Raw genomic sequence first — 14,931 nt, forward strand, 5'->3', positions numbered from 1 at the left:
GGGGGGGGGGGGGAGAGTTAAATACGTAAATGAATAATTGACGTATCATGCAATATGAAACGCCTGATCGATGTGTGTATATACCTATCTCTTATTGTATTACAGCAGCCCATGTGTATTATATACATATGAATGACTCAGTGGTGGGGGGAATTAGTGTCAGTCGGAGTTGAGAGTGAGTAGGGTGTCTGTCAGTGTTGAGTCTCGGAGACGGTTTTTTTTTCTTCTTTATTATTATTTCATTCAGAAAACAGAGACAATGAAGGTGATTACCATGGGCTACAAAAATGTTGAAAAGAGAATATTGAAAAATTTGGAGGCTGGAGGAATATCACATCGGTGAGTGAATATGCTTCACTTATGAGAGATAAAGTGAACATTTCAACCTAACCTCTGAATTAATTCTCTTTTCGTTACTTTTTTTTCTTACAACTGTCGATGTTATTTTTACTACTAGAGACTGAACAACGCACGCAGCAATCACCCGTGACGGTTCTGGTATCACAGGTGTTGTTGACGATTTTCAATTATTTTTCCATGAATGAAAGATTGTTTTCCCACAATTTTCGAGACCAAATGCAAGTACTGGGACCTGTATTGTTTCCTTTTGGATGTAATTTTCGTTATTGTTTCTAAAACTAGACTGAACTGCACATGTAGGAATGTTTCATACCTTCATTGTTTATGAATAAATAATTGAAATTGTTTCAACTTTCGAAAACCTTATTTTTCTAAGGATGAAATCAATTTCTGGTAAAATTCTGAATATAAATAAATTTGACAATTCTGAACAAATGATTTTTATGGTGGAAAATTGATTATTTATAAATTATTTATGAAAAGTTCTTCCAATTCTTAAAATTGCAATTTTTCAATTATTTCATCAATCTTCCTCCAAAAGTAAAGTTTCTATTTTTTTCCAGATTTTTAAAAGGTTTTCTAATGGTTCAATATCGAGATTCAAACTGAGATCTGCAAAGTTTAAATAATAAAATCATTGTAAAATGTCCGGAAACTTAGGGTCAAATGGGGCTCAAATGAAAGCTCTGATGTTAAACTATAGACAAGTAGTAGACAAGCATTTGACTGGAGAAAAAATGGCCAAAGTACTTGGATATTCTTAACAGATCAAAAGAAAAATAATTGTCCGAAGACAATTATTTTTCTGTTTTTTATCACTAGAACTAGAAGGTTCAAGGACGCATGTAAAAATTGCCTGTGATGCTTACAAAACGTCACAGATTATTTGGACTATTTTCAAATATTTTTCCTTCCATGTAAGATTGTTTTCCCATCATTTTTAAGATCGAAAGCAAGTGCTAGGATCAGTAATGGGTCCTGATGCAATCATTTCAATTTTTCTAACAGGCAACTGAACAACACATGTCAATTGCCTGAGACGCTCGAACTTTCCGGGTCTGATTTGATTATTTTTTAGTATTTTTCTATCAATGAAAAATTGATTTTCCATAATTTTCAGACCAAGTGCAAGGGCTAGGGACTCTGTAGGTCTTATGTAATCACTAACTTTTTTGGGATGACAGGATCCAATAAGAAATAGAGTAATTGCATGTGGCATGTGGTCCTGGCAGCATCGCAGATGTTATGAATGATTTAGAATTAGTTCTCAATCCATAAACTTTTTTTTTCTCAATTTCTGACATCAAAGCTGAGTGCAATAATATCTGCTTCTTTAATTACTAGATTCAACAACACAAGTATTATAGGCGATTTTCAATTATTTTCGCATCAATATTTTTCGACATTTTCGAAGGTCAAAAGCAAGTGTTAGGACCTGAAATGAGTCTTAACACAGTAATTCCATCATTTTTCAAATGAATGAAAGCTGTTTTATCTTAATTTTTAAGAGCAAAAGCAACTGGAGGATTGTGGCTAGGGCCTTTGATGGGTCTTAGTGCAATGGCAACAATACTCAGGGAAGACAACAGTTATTCAGAAATATGTCTACTCGTTGGATTGACTGGAGTTGGATTAATAATAAGCACAGCCTGTCTCTTTGTACAATTGATTATTGATAAATCACCGAGTAGAGATTTTCAAATAATCTACTTTTTACCAGCGAGTATTACGTCAATGTTGTATTTACTCGGGGCAAATAAAGGTATGTTGATTTTGGTTCAATATTTGATATGTTTTTGAGATAATGTGAAAACAGTTTTTAATAGCTTACAATGACTATAGTCAACTTACTCAAGTGTAGGGCTGCTGACAAGTGTTTTCTGGGGCCTGGGGACTGGCTCTTTGGGGACTTGGGGGGTTCTACAGTTGATGTCGTATTTCTCGAGGTGTTTTACACTGGGTGAAGCCGTCACTGTTACACATGGGATTATTTTGTTTCTATTATCGGCTGGATCTAATCTACCACTCAGGTATCATTTACCTCCTCTGCATGACGATGATATTGCGACAACAATTCTCCAGGTGAGGGGATAGATAATATAATAACAGGAATGGACGTTTCTAATTGCTTAGGATCAGGAGTAGAAGTCGATAAGGGAATTGATGAATATTTTATTGTCGTCGGAGCTACGGCTTGATTGTTTATTCATTGATCGATTCAACCATTTTCTATTTTTAATTTTATTGTTTATTCAGGTGGGGATCATCTTCATTGGAGTCTGTTGTATTCTCCCTGGACTATTTCCGAAAATTCGACAGAAAAATTTATTTTACATGACAACGTTTGGATTATTGATTCTCGGGCTTGTTCCAGTATTGCATATATTATTGGACCGAAGTCCTCTCGTGTGGATGATTTCGTATATTTTTGGGAGTTTGAGTAGGGTAGGTATGGCTAGGTATAACTGCATTTGTTTGTGTTGGGGAATTACTTGTTTATGTGTTTTTTCTTTCTTGTTTTGCAGGTTTTGATTATAGTTTATTGGACAGTCTGTCTGATTTTAGGGGCTGGTCTTCTATCGTATCAGATACAATCCGATTCACAGGCGAGCACTGTCAGGAGAAAAGGCTTTCATTTATTAGCTGTACTTGTTTACATTCCTGGATTGCTGTGGGAGCCGACGTTACTTTATTTGGCGAGCGGAGTCATAATGGGTGTATTTATGATGATGGAGGTAATTCGATTAAGAGAGTGATTCATTAATCCTTGGCCTCAATTTACAGAGACCAATGGATAGGAAATAGGGAGACTAACTTTACTGTGGTAACAGAAAAATTTTAAATAGCGAATTCAGTCGATCAATTGCACATCATCATAGGAGCGGTAATTCCTCCCTTGTGTATGATCGAAAGTATCTTGAGCAGATTGAATAGAAGAATGATATAAGTAGAATTTGGATGGATACTCAATCTGTCCACAATATAATGAACTGTTGAACATTTATTCTCTTAAAAATCGGTCAGAAATGTTCTTATATAAATATACATAATATACTGTTATTAATTCATTCATTACTTACCTATCAGGAGAACTTTGTCACTGCTGTAGCAAGGGGGGATACAAGTAGATTTAGATTTGGCGTACGTAACATGATAAAATGGTTACAGAGTAAAATAACAGATAAAGGCAAAAAATATCAAGGTTTTACAATCTACAAATATTCAAAGCGTTAAAAGCCTTAAGCCTGCGCAAAATTCATACGTTTAAAGTGTTTAAATTAGTTGTTCCATCAGAGTCAAACAATTTCTTGAGAAATAAAATATTGCTTTGAGACCTTTGGGGTCGTTGGTGCCAAAAATTTTAGAAACTGTAACTTCGTTAGGGTCCTCGGGGGAGCAATTAACGAACAACAAACACAGACAATATCATCCAATAACTCAGGAAACAAATATCAAACTTGAAAGATTTTAATGATGAACAATTGAGTCCAATAGAATATGGAATGTCGTTAAAGGATGAGTTAATTGGGGGGGGGGGGTTATTAGTGGTTTATCTGAATATTCGATCATCCTTTCAGTACTTGAAATTATTATGAATAGTGAAAAGCATACTTTTATCTAGTCACTCGAGATCGAGGGAGCGAAATTAGAGTCAATTTATTCCACGTTGGAGGTCATCATTTATGGTTCGAAATGGAACCGATTTATCTCTTCCTCAATCATCTGGGGTATAGAATACACCCCTGACTTTTTAACTAATTCTTCTCACCAGTTACTTCGTGATCAAAACGGAGATTTCCAGACCAATTTTTTTTTAGAAAAACTAAAAAATGGAAATGGAGAACGAAAAAAGGGAAATGGCAGAGTAACAGTCTTTTTATCTATGAGATATCAAAAATTCAAAAGGGTCATTTTACTCCACCCTTCACTATTTTCAAGTAAAGGAAGTAGCATAGCTTTGATGTGAGAGTACTTTTGGGAGATATTTTTTTCACTTGAAAATGTAATACTTTTAGTGAATTCAAATTCATATTTTTAAATAAAAAATGAAGAAATTGAAAAAATTTTCAAATTTAAAATTAAAGAAAAAAATTTTTGAGTGGAAAAACGTGCGAACCGACTCTGATTCTTTAATAATAACAGTAATCGAGATGGGGAAAGGGGGTGTAATGAGCAATTTTATCTATTTTTTGCAATTTTCAACAGAACGGAAAATATCTGTCAGAAATACACATTGAGAACTACAAAAAAAATTACCTCTGTTGAAACAAAAAATATGAAAAACTGAAGATACTAACAAATTAACGTAGTCCGCGTAACAAAATTTGAAAAAATTGGAAAAAAAATCAATAATAAGAAAACCACATGAGGAACCTCAACAAAATCAAAATTTTGAAGGTACAGAATCATACCAATAATTGCCGACAACTCCCAAATCTCTATTTACTCGAAGATTTCTCAAATTGTTCTGGAAATTTCGACATCTCCCTTTAATTTAGTGCTAATTTCTTTGACAAACAAATCATTCGAAGAATTCCAAAAAATTGACCCCAATAAAATCGACTAATTTCGTTTCATGACTTCAGTAAAATTAAAATATTACGATTTTGTTATTTCAGCTTATGAGACTATTGAAATTGCCACCATTGGGTGATATACTCCAATCAGGATTCTCCGTATTCGCAGATAAAAAGGACCACTTGATTTCATTGACGCCCTTGTACTTGTTGAGTGGATTATCATTTCCATTGTGGATGCCGACAAGCAATCTCGAGATTTTACCACTTCTGAGTGGTGTTTTAACTATTGGAATTGGTGATTCAGCTGCGAGTATTGTTGGCACAAAATGGGGTAAAACGAAGTGGCCGGGTTCTAATAAATCGGTGGAGGGAACAGTCGCCTGTATACTCAGTCAATTGACGTTTGTTTGTGGATTAGCTATATTGGGATTCATTCCTAATTACTTCATTCTCATCAGAAGCACATTATCGATAATTGCAGTGTCGTTTATTGAAGCTCGCACTGATCAAGTTGACAATCTCCCATTACCAATTATTCTCTATACTTGCCTTGTCATTTAATTTTCTTCGTATATTCGACATGAAAATTTATGAAAAGTCTGATAAACACATTTAGACTTTAAACTCACTCGATGGTTCAATTGTGATCATTCAATTATTATTAACACTATATCTATTGAATAATGAATCTGAATTTTTCATGTCCTTTTATTGTCTCGAATAGTGTTGAATAAGATAATTCAAGTTCTTTTGGAATTCCAGAGAAGCCCAAAATGTTTATACTAATACTGCTACATCTCAACGAATTGTTCCTGTTGAAACATTCAATTTTTATGTATTATTGTTATTGCCAACTAATCATTGATTCAAGTCAACCGACAGTCAGAACTCAATGGTTATTGAGATGATTGTTCCATTCCCACTCGCTGTATTTTTTATGACTTGATACTTTTGATGTTATTATATTGATCCAGAAAGGTTGAATAAAAAGTATTTTTCTACGTGAATAGAGTTTTATCAAACGACCATCCCGGTCAAATTGAAAGTATGTGACTTTGTCAAATAATGTTTATGATTTTTTAGCTTTTAGGGTTCCATGGCAGCTTCGTGCCCGCCTTGAATCCTGGGTAATCCTAAACACTGGTAGGGTTTGATATAAAATGCCTTACCATGTGTTCTTGAATTTAATTTAAGATACTTTAAATTAATAACTTTTAAAAAATTATATACCTTATGAGTCATAAAGCGCATAAAATATGGGGCGTCTCAAAGTGGTTTAAATTCAATCAACAATCATCACTTCCCCTTTCTAATAATGAAATGTTAATAATCCTACAGTAAAATGATGCAATAAGATGACTGAGAGAAATTCACAAAAACCACGAATTATTGGAACCGTTTTCTTTGCTAAGAATATTCCTCCCCAACTGGGCCATTTTGTGCACCCCTCATTAGGGCGAATCTACATTTTTCAGTTCTGACTGGAGATGTGGAATGACCGTCGTTTTCCCTTTCGGTTAGGTCAGATGTAAATGACCGGTTTCTGACCGTTTTCTGAGCCTGACCGAATTTTGCATGCAAATTGACTGTCACAATTAAGCTGCGTCAGACACAAGCCGAAATGACCAAAAATAGCCTATATAGTTGCAAATTAACTGTCATTTTTAGGTAATTTTTGAAGGGTTCGATCGGACAGCTTTTTAATAAAATTGGATTATTATCATTTTAGTACATTAGAGTACAAGGGCACAAATTTCGTTTTCAACGAATGTGTAGTTTACGATTCGATTGTCTGTACACACATTCGTTGAAAACGAAATTTATTACCGGGTGCTCCATAATATTTTATGTCAAGTCGTGCAGAAGTCGACTTATTGCACGGCGCGACATAAATTATTTTACTTATTAATTATTATCAATGGCCCCGTTCTCAATGATACACTGTTAGAAAAAAATGAAATCTCATGGACAGTTGACTAGTAATTTTTGAGGACAGTGTCACTGAATGCAATTTACGGGAAAAGAAAATCATGAAATTTCAGATTTCACTGAACATTCAATAAAATACCAAAATTTTTTAGAAGCATAAAGACGAGAATTTGTCAATTTATTTGAATTTTTAATGAAACATGAATATTCATTGCCAAGATACCAGATTATCTGAATATTCAAATAATTGAAAATTCAAGAATATGTTTATCAGAATTTTTCGGGTTCCTATTAATTTTTAGCAAGGAATAATTGAACTATAATTTACGGTTCTCATTGATTTCTCCCCGAAATTCTGAATTTTCAATGACGAAATTCCTTGATATTTCAGTAAAACTTATATTTCGCGAAAAAATTTAATAGAAAAACTTTGCGAATTCGTTACGAAATTTTATTAGATTTATATTGAACTTTCTATTAGTTTTTTGCCGATTCTATTGAAATTTTCAATAGAAAATATTCAATAGCCAATAGAATTCGATTTTTCTATGGAACTTATTTTCTTCAGATATTTTCTATAGAATTTCCTCGGCTCAAATTTTCTAAATTCTTTTCATTCTATTTGTCTTTTCTTCTCATCAAGAAAATCACACAAAAAAACTAAGAAAATTTTAACCCAGGAAATTCTACAGAAAATCTCCCAATAGAATAGGTTATACAGAAAAATCGAATTCTATTGACTTCTTCTATTGAATTTTTTCTATTGACCATTTCAATAGATTCGGCTAAAAGCTAATAGAAAGTTCAATAGAAATCCAATAGAATTTTTTAACGAATTCACCAGGTTTTTCTATTAAATTTTTTTATCCGTGTAAATATGATACAAATTTCTGAAAAGTGTACTGAAAATGCAGAATTGTAGAAATCACTGGAGGAGCACTCGAAAATTAAGGGTCATCTATATAGATGGAAATTAACAGTCAAAATTAATTCGGTCATTTCATGCTTATGGTCAATCGTCATTTTTTTTCTGACCATGTGGTCAGATTCTCGGCGGCTATCAATGAAATGATAGCGTGAAGTATAAATTAATAACTGATGCCATAGGATGTCTATGTAATTCACAGAACATGGAAACTATTTTTCAAAGAACAGGTTTTCTAAAAATGTTTGCAGGTGTCTCTAGAACTGTAAGCGACTAGAAAATTCGATTGCTGATTCTATTGAGAAAATCGGAAATATTCAATAGTACTTTTTTAAAAAATTAATAGAATTTCTTTTTCTGGAGGTTTTTTATTGCCATATTTTCGTCAGCCAAAATTATTCAAGTAATGCTATGTGATTTTTTCCATGAAAGGAAAAAAATTAGTAAAAAAAAATCGGAAAATTCATATCGAGAAAATTCTATAGAAAATGTCCTAATCTAATATATTGCAGAGCAAAATCAAATTTTGCTAATTTTCTTTCACTATATTTTCTATTGAATATTTTCCATAGAAAAAAATCGCAGGAAAGCTGTGACGATTTTCAATATGTTCGCCCAAAAACTAATAGAATTTTCAATAGGGTTGTCCATACATTTTTACTGTGCACGCAGAAAATAACGTCAGATCTTCCTACAGTTTCAAAAATATTTGCAAATTCTGTAGCGAAGCAGGACATGCGATAAATTTGTTTGACTTAAGCATGCAGTTTTTCAATAAATATCGTCAAGAGGATATTTTCATTGACTTTTTTATATCGAAATAAAAGCAATAACAGAGATTTCCTCAAAATTTTCACAATTTCCCTCCAATTTCGCAAGATTTGCGCCACAACAGAGGAGAGATTTTGCTCGTTTTACGTCGACATAAAATCGCAAATTTCTACCAATGACAGTCCTGGATTCGGAATACTCAACTAGGATTGGTTGAAATTTATGATTTTATGTCGACACAAAACGAGCAAAATCGCTCCCTGGAGTCTGATTTGAATTACCTCATCTCATTCCAACAAATTATAGTCCTCGCCACAAAATAATGGTCGTGACTGAGTACTGCTGAGTACCCTCACTCTCTCGAAATTAGCTCCGACTTGACGTCCCCCCCACCACTCAGATCCAAGACCATTCGTTCCTGGTGGCGACGATACCTTTTGAGCATTGAATGAAAAATTTATAAAGAAATGTCAACAGTGATTAATTTTTAAACATTTTATTGACTGCACAGTCTGAAAATCTGACATACATCATGTCGTAAATCATGAACTGTGTTGTCCACTTGTTCGAATGTAAAAATGATACCGTCTTCACTAAAATCAGGGAATAATACTGATTAAACTAAGTTCATATAAAAAATCAACGTAGAATTTTCTCTCTAACAGAATAAGTACAGAGAAAAAAATCTATAAATTAAATTAACGGATTTTACTAAACATTGACAGAATTCTAAAAATAGATAATAAACTTCTCTGATGGTGATAATATTTTTTTTATCAAGAGTCCATATGTTACACAGCAAATCTCTTGTTTTCATTGAACACGTTAGACCGATTTGAGAAAGACTGAAAGGATTATCAATCAAAAATAATAATTCAATAAGATCGGATGTATCAGTCCAATAGAAACAAGGGACAAAGCATATTAATTTAAACTACCAACTACTTAATTATAGTCATTTCTTTTTTCCATCTTTTATTATCATTATGATTTTTGTATAGCAATTAATTAAATAAATATCGAGACACACGAATTGCAATGCTGTTCTCTTTGAGTCATCTAATGATAAAGTTTTTTTTTTGTTTCAATATTCTGTTCCTATTCGATATATCCCGTAAGTCTTCATGATATATGTTTTGTTTCGACGTTTCAGTTACTTTCAATGCAATGTGTGTTATCCAACTGATGCAAACAATTTATAGTTGATGGATTGAATAAATTGAATAAATCATTGATTCACTAATAACTCAGACAAAATGGGTTATTTATACCATCAAGAAATTCATCTAAATTTCTGCTGAATGAAGTATCGTTGCATAATTGCTTATCGCTTCGTTATGAAAAAAACTATCCACTAATAAACAAATAATTTTTTATAATTGATATCTTCGAGATTCATTGTGATTTCTATCGACTCTAAAAGAGCAACTCAATCAATTGCACTAAATGCAAATGAAAATTAAGGTACATTGATGTGTGTTTGAATGCATAAATTAATGACATATCTCCTCACAATTTTGTTACCCATCAATTACATATTTACAATCGCCTCATAGACCGCTGAAGCTCTCGATCTCATGCCAATTTATCATTTTCTTCTCATTTTATCAAAAGAAAAATAAAATTTTAATTGGCAAAGAAGACGTAATCAATGCAAATAAATGCCGTTCAATATCAGAGTGTCATCATCACCTACTCCTGTTACACAACACGATGCTCAATAAAATTTTCCATCTCCCCTGCCTGGTCAGGATTACCGTTTACATTTATATAATATACGTTTATATCATCAAATTTCAGAGCATTCGAATTTTTATACTGATTGCCCGAGACAATTAATCAATGAAAGTATGAGGCCGCACCAATTTAAAGTGATAGTTTTCTTCTTTTCCTCAATCGGCCCACCAATCAGAATTTTGTATGCACTTCTTTTTTTGTTTCCTTTATAAAACTGATAATTTCCTCCTTTGGGATGGTCCTCATTGTTCGTAATCGAAGGGATGTAATGTAAATTGGTTTATCCAGTGTTTATCATTCTTCAATGAGTGTGTGGAGGATCCTGATGAGGAAGTTGGGAGTTTGGGATTTTGTTGGTTGAGATATGGGGTTACTCTCGCAGTTTGTGCCAATCAGCGATCTGTCGTCGTGGTGAACTGCAAACCTCATTCCAGTGAGTGAGTGCTGAACCCTGACATTTGGTGCCTCCGAGCTCAAGCCGTCCAATGACCTAGAAATATTATTAGCAATTTCAATATCGAGAGAACGAGAAATGAAGATTTTTTTATTTTATGAAGGCTTTCACCCTCTGTTCGCCCTGCCCTGTTAAATAGACACGGTATCAAATGCCTTTTAATTCAATCTATGATTGAAATTCATTGGAAGAAATGTAAAATATGATTGGAATAAAAAAAGTTGTGACCTGGTCGTCAATAAAATCATTTTTTGGATACTTCAATTGTTTTTTTAAATCAAAAATTGTCTCTTAAGGGGAAACACGGAACCCCTGCGTTTATATGAATCTTTAGAATTGTGTTTTCTCCTGTAATTATTTTTTATTCATTAAATTAGTTCATTGACTCAATAATGCGATAATCGAGTCGATAAAGTAATTTCATAGATAGAAATTAATAATTGTAGGAGAAAACACAATTCTAAGATTTGATGTAGACAAAGGGGTTCCGTCTCCCCTTAAGAGCTTCTCAAGTCGTTCCTGGTGATTTAAAAAAAAAAATTTTCGTACGTATGGTAGCGATTCAAAGTTTGCCGACTTTTACGGACTCTGAAAATCGGGGGGTTTTTCGGCTTCTCACAGCGACTATAAATAAACTAATCAAATTAAAAACTTGAAATTTCGTATTGGACAAGTGAAATATTTATATTATACAGTGCAATGGTCCCATATTTTTACGATTTTTTTCTCAAGTTATGTGCATATAACCCCAGGGTCCTCTACTTCTGAAACGGATAGTAGGATGTATTTGGCATATGACATTTTTGGCCGAAATATAAGTGAAATATACTGAGATGTATGTCCGGATATATGTTCTTTCCATAAGGGTATGATCATCATAAAATCTTATCCTGACGTGATAGTTCCCTCCACCTGTTTTATTTGAATATTTGTTCGACTCTTATGTGGGTATAAAAGCGTCGAATAAAAATGATACCATTTCGCCGATAGTCGATTTACAATTAGATATTCTAAAGAGATATACGATATCGATTTGATATGAATACGGTCATGAAAAATCAGTATTATGAGAATCGTATTCAATTTGTAAACATATTTGTTCTTCGTGAGTCCGGCAAAATGGACACTTGGGACTTTTATATATTAATAGTGTAATAATGTTAATAATGTATTGATAAGATAAAATAAGATATGGAGTTTATTGTTTAGAAAATTAAACAAAGTACAATAGAGATTATAAAAGAAATGAGTTTAAGCAGGAGCAGTGGAAAATAATATCTGGAGATAAGCAAAAGTTGAGAAACATCAGAGAAGTGAGTACAAGAACAACAGAGGTAATAGACAATTATCAACGTTGAGCTTCACATTCCCGTAACCAGCATTTCAGCTGGCGCTTGAACGAGGTATTGAATTGGTAATGAAACGAGAATATTTTTTTTTTCGTGGAAAGTACGATACTTCTCTGTGATGAGCTTTTAGATGGGGCTCAATTGAGAGATTTGTCTTTGACTTATAAATATCGAATAAAAAAAGTAAAAAAAAAGCCCCTTTTTCCTCACCTGCTCCTACATTCAATCCTCCTTGAATTAGATGCATTGACGCCGTATATAAGGGATTAATTTTCTACAAGTAGACTGGGGTGGTTCATTACCACTCAATTACTACATTCACATTCCAGTAGAAGTGCAACATTGAAATCCAATAGAAAGCATTTTATAGAATTTAATTTTTTTATGAAATCTATTATATTGAGATATTTTCTATAAAGGAATAGTCAGCCTAAATTTTCCAACTGTTTCGAGAAGAGAAAAGAGAATGGAGTAAAAAATTTGGAAAAGTTATGTCGAAGAATTTCTATAGAAAATATATCAATCGAGTAAATTGTATAGAACGATTAAATTCTATCGATTTCTCCTATAAAATAGCGTCTATTTCTATAGCTTGAGTATTTCCACAGTCATGCAGTTTTGTTTGATCCTTATTTCACCCTCACACAATCCTCATAACAGTCGAATCTAAGTATCACCATTTCATATACCAAATAGTCGTTTTGAAATTCTATATTATTGAGATCTTCAGTTCCTCTAGGCCATATATTCATTATTGATTTTACCTCATTCTTTGTAACACGATCCCAATCCAACAGCATAAACTCAAGACTAACATTCACCAGTCCATCTGTACCATTCGGTATCTCGAAAACGAAAGACTCATTGAACACTGGACTAAGCGTTCGTTTCTTGATGTGAGTCTTCTTCTTAGCAATACGTTGTGAGTTGTAAAGGAGATAAATCTTCACATAAGGATCAGCAAGCCCAGTGACGTCCATCTTCGGGAGGTTTCTAGCTTTAAGTACCACAACAGTCAAACGATTCACCGCTGGCTGCCAGCAAAGAGAGACGAGCAGTTCTCCTCTGCCTTGTGATTGAATCTAAAATGTACATCATTGACATACACTTGTTATCCATTAAATAGAATGAAGAGAGATGATGCAGTAATTTACCTTCAGTATACGTGGGCAAATTTCCCGACAGAGAGACAACTGCTGATTATCCGCATCTTCAAGGCCCTGAACTGATGACAAGGCGCAGACGACCTCTCCGATCATATCATCCCGAGAATATCTATCGAAACTCATCACCACGAAGTGCAGAGTGATTTTCTACAAATAAAAGTTGATTAAAATCAATTTCACTGGAGAGAATCTCAGTTTTTGCTGAATGGCTCCTTAATTGAAGAGACGTATTGAAATTTTTATGCGTAGCTTTCATTTAGCTCTACAAAAAAGCAGGTGCGGACAATTTCTAGGAATTAATGCCATAGGAACTCTGGCAGAATGATTGGAACATTTTCTACGGAAAACTTTTTACAACTCATTTTTCCCAATTCACTGTATAGGGTAGGACATCTTATAGGACGGGTCAGTAGTTATGTAATGCCGGTTCTGGGGCAACGTTTTAGCGGAGACCTGTGCCAAAGGGCCCCCGCGAGGGGGCTGGGTGGATGGAAAGGTTGATTAATTCACGGGGTCACGGGTCAATTCGCGGTCTGACTCGCGGGGTCGCGGTTTAATTCGCGACTTGATTAATTAATTCACGATTTTTCCCCCTCGAAGTGATGAAAGGGTTAATTAATTCGCGGGGTCGCGGTTTGATTAATACATTCACGATTTTTTCCCTCAAAGTGATGAAAGGGTCATTTAATTCGCTGGTTGAATCAATTTAATTCGCGATTTTGCGTTACAAAGGACCTTCTCGGTGACCTAGTCAATCCACCCCGCGAGGGGGTGAGTGAAAGGGGTTAATTAATTCGCAGGTCGCGGTTTGATTCGCAGATTAATTCCGCAGATCACGGCTAAATTCGAGGATCGATTAATTAATCAATTAGTACACCCGAACTTCTCAGTACACTGCCGCGAGGGGTGAAAGGGTTAACTAATTCGCTGCTTTAGTTTGCTGTAGAAATCATAGAGGGGGCTCCTCTTCTTCAAACATTGACACCTGGCTCCACTTGACAATTTCTTGAGTTTTCCGGTACTTTCCCGTTTGCCGCCCCCCGCCCCCCTTCGTGTGAAATTGTTGTTGATAACGATATCAATATATAAATATTTCTTTTAAAAGAAGGGTTCAGAAGGCGAGGGAGTATGTATATATGCAAAGGTAGAGGATCAGTCATCCAAAAACTTAGGTACCCCCACGAATTTGGCATAGTCCTCGACAAATTGTACACGTTGTAGTAGGAGGAGTTTCCGAAAAATCTTCATCTGCTGCAAACTGATAAGGATGGGAATGCATTAGAAGATGTCCGAACGCAATCTTTTGTTTACATAGACTTTTTCGGTTCATCTGGGAACGCATGTTGTACTCACAACCCTAAGAACATGATGTTNCTTTTAAAAGAAGGGTTCAGAAGACGAGGGAGTATGTATATATGCAAAGGTAGAGGATCAGTCATCCAAAAACTTAGGTACCCCCACGAATTTGGCATAGTCCTCGACAAATTGTACACGTTGTAGTAGGAGGAGTTTCCGAAAAATCTTCATCTGCTGCAAACTGATAAGGATGGGAATGCATTAGAAGATGTCCGAACGCAATCTTTTGTTTAAATAGACTTTTTCGGTTTACCTGGGAACGTATATTGTACTCACAACCCTAAGAACATGATGTTTGACAAACTGGAGCAGAGTTTTCGGACCCTTTGATGTCCTATCGCACCGCAAAGATTAAATGTTATCC

At 34.3% G+C, this 14,931-nt stretch overlaps 2 protein-coding genes across 3 annotated transcripts in view; one reads left to right on the forward strand and one right to left on the reverse strand.

Annotated features, from left to right (window-relative positions):
- Positions 1-15: 15 nt before the first annotated feature.
- LOC107041885 (dolichol kinase) lies at positions 16-5,887 on the forward strand. 2 transcript variants are annotated; one of them, XM_015262694.1, is made up of 7 exons: positions 249-339; positions 458-613; positions 1,869-2,122; positions 2,222-2,442; positions 2,617-2,805; positions 2,886-3,095; positions 4,980-5,887. In XM_015262694.1, the coding sequence occupies exons 3-7, from the start codon at positions 1,906-1,908 to the stop codon at positions 5,439-5,441; spliced, it is 1,299 nt and encodes a 432-aa protein (XP_015118180.1). In that variant the 5' UTR covers positions 249-339; positions 458-613; positions 1,869-1,905; the 3' UTR covers positions 5,442-5,887. The 2 variants fall into 2 exon arrangements, with proteins under 2 accessions (XP_015118179.1, XP_015118180.1); XM_015262693.1 differs by lacking the exon at positions 458-613 and having other exon boundaries at positions 16-339.
- Positions 5,888-8,985: 3,098 nt separating this feature from the next.
- LOC107041882 (synaptotagmin-4) overlaps positions 8,986-14,931 on the reverse strand; it is a 31,596-nt gene continuing 25,650 nt past the window's right edge. The window contains exons 3-5 of the mRNA XM_015262689.1: positions 13,200-13,358; positions 12,810-13,127; positions 8,986-10,732 (exon numbers count right to left, since the gene is read on the reverse strand). Of these exons, the coding sequence (XP_015118175.1) occupies positions 10,613-10,732; positions 12,810-13,127; positions 13,200-13,358 (597 nt within the window). The 3' untranslated portion in view covers positions 8,986-10,612. The remainder of the gene's footprint in view (positions 10,733-12,809; positions 13,128-13,199; positions 13,359-14,931) is intronic.

The sequence above is a fragment of the Diachasma alloeum genome, unplaced genomic scaffold, assembly GCF_001412515.2.
Source record: "Diachasma alloeum isolate Michigan unplaced genomic scaffold, Dall2.0 Dall_scaffold_00386, whole genome shotgun sequence".
Taxonomy (NCBI): domain Eukaryota; kingdom Metazoa; phylum Arthropoda; class Insecta; order Hymenoptera; family Braconidae; genus Diachasma; species Diachasma alloeum.

Excerpts from the sequence above, each read along its gene's own strand:
- LOC107041885 (XM_015262693.1), top strand. The coding sequence starts at position 260 with ATGAAGGTGATTACCATGGGCTACAAAAATGTTGAAAAGAGAATATTG. Across the intron at positions 2,123-2,221 it reads TTTACTCGGGGCAAATAAAG|GGCTGCTGACAAGTGTTTTC; the intron begins GTATGTTGATTT and ends ACTCAAGTGTAG. Across the intron at positions 3,096-4,979 it reads GTGTATTTATGATGATGGAG|CTTATGAGACTATTGAAATT; the intron begins GTAATTCGATTA and ends TTGTTATTTCAG.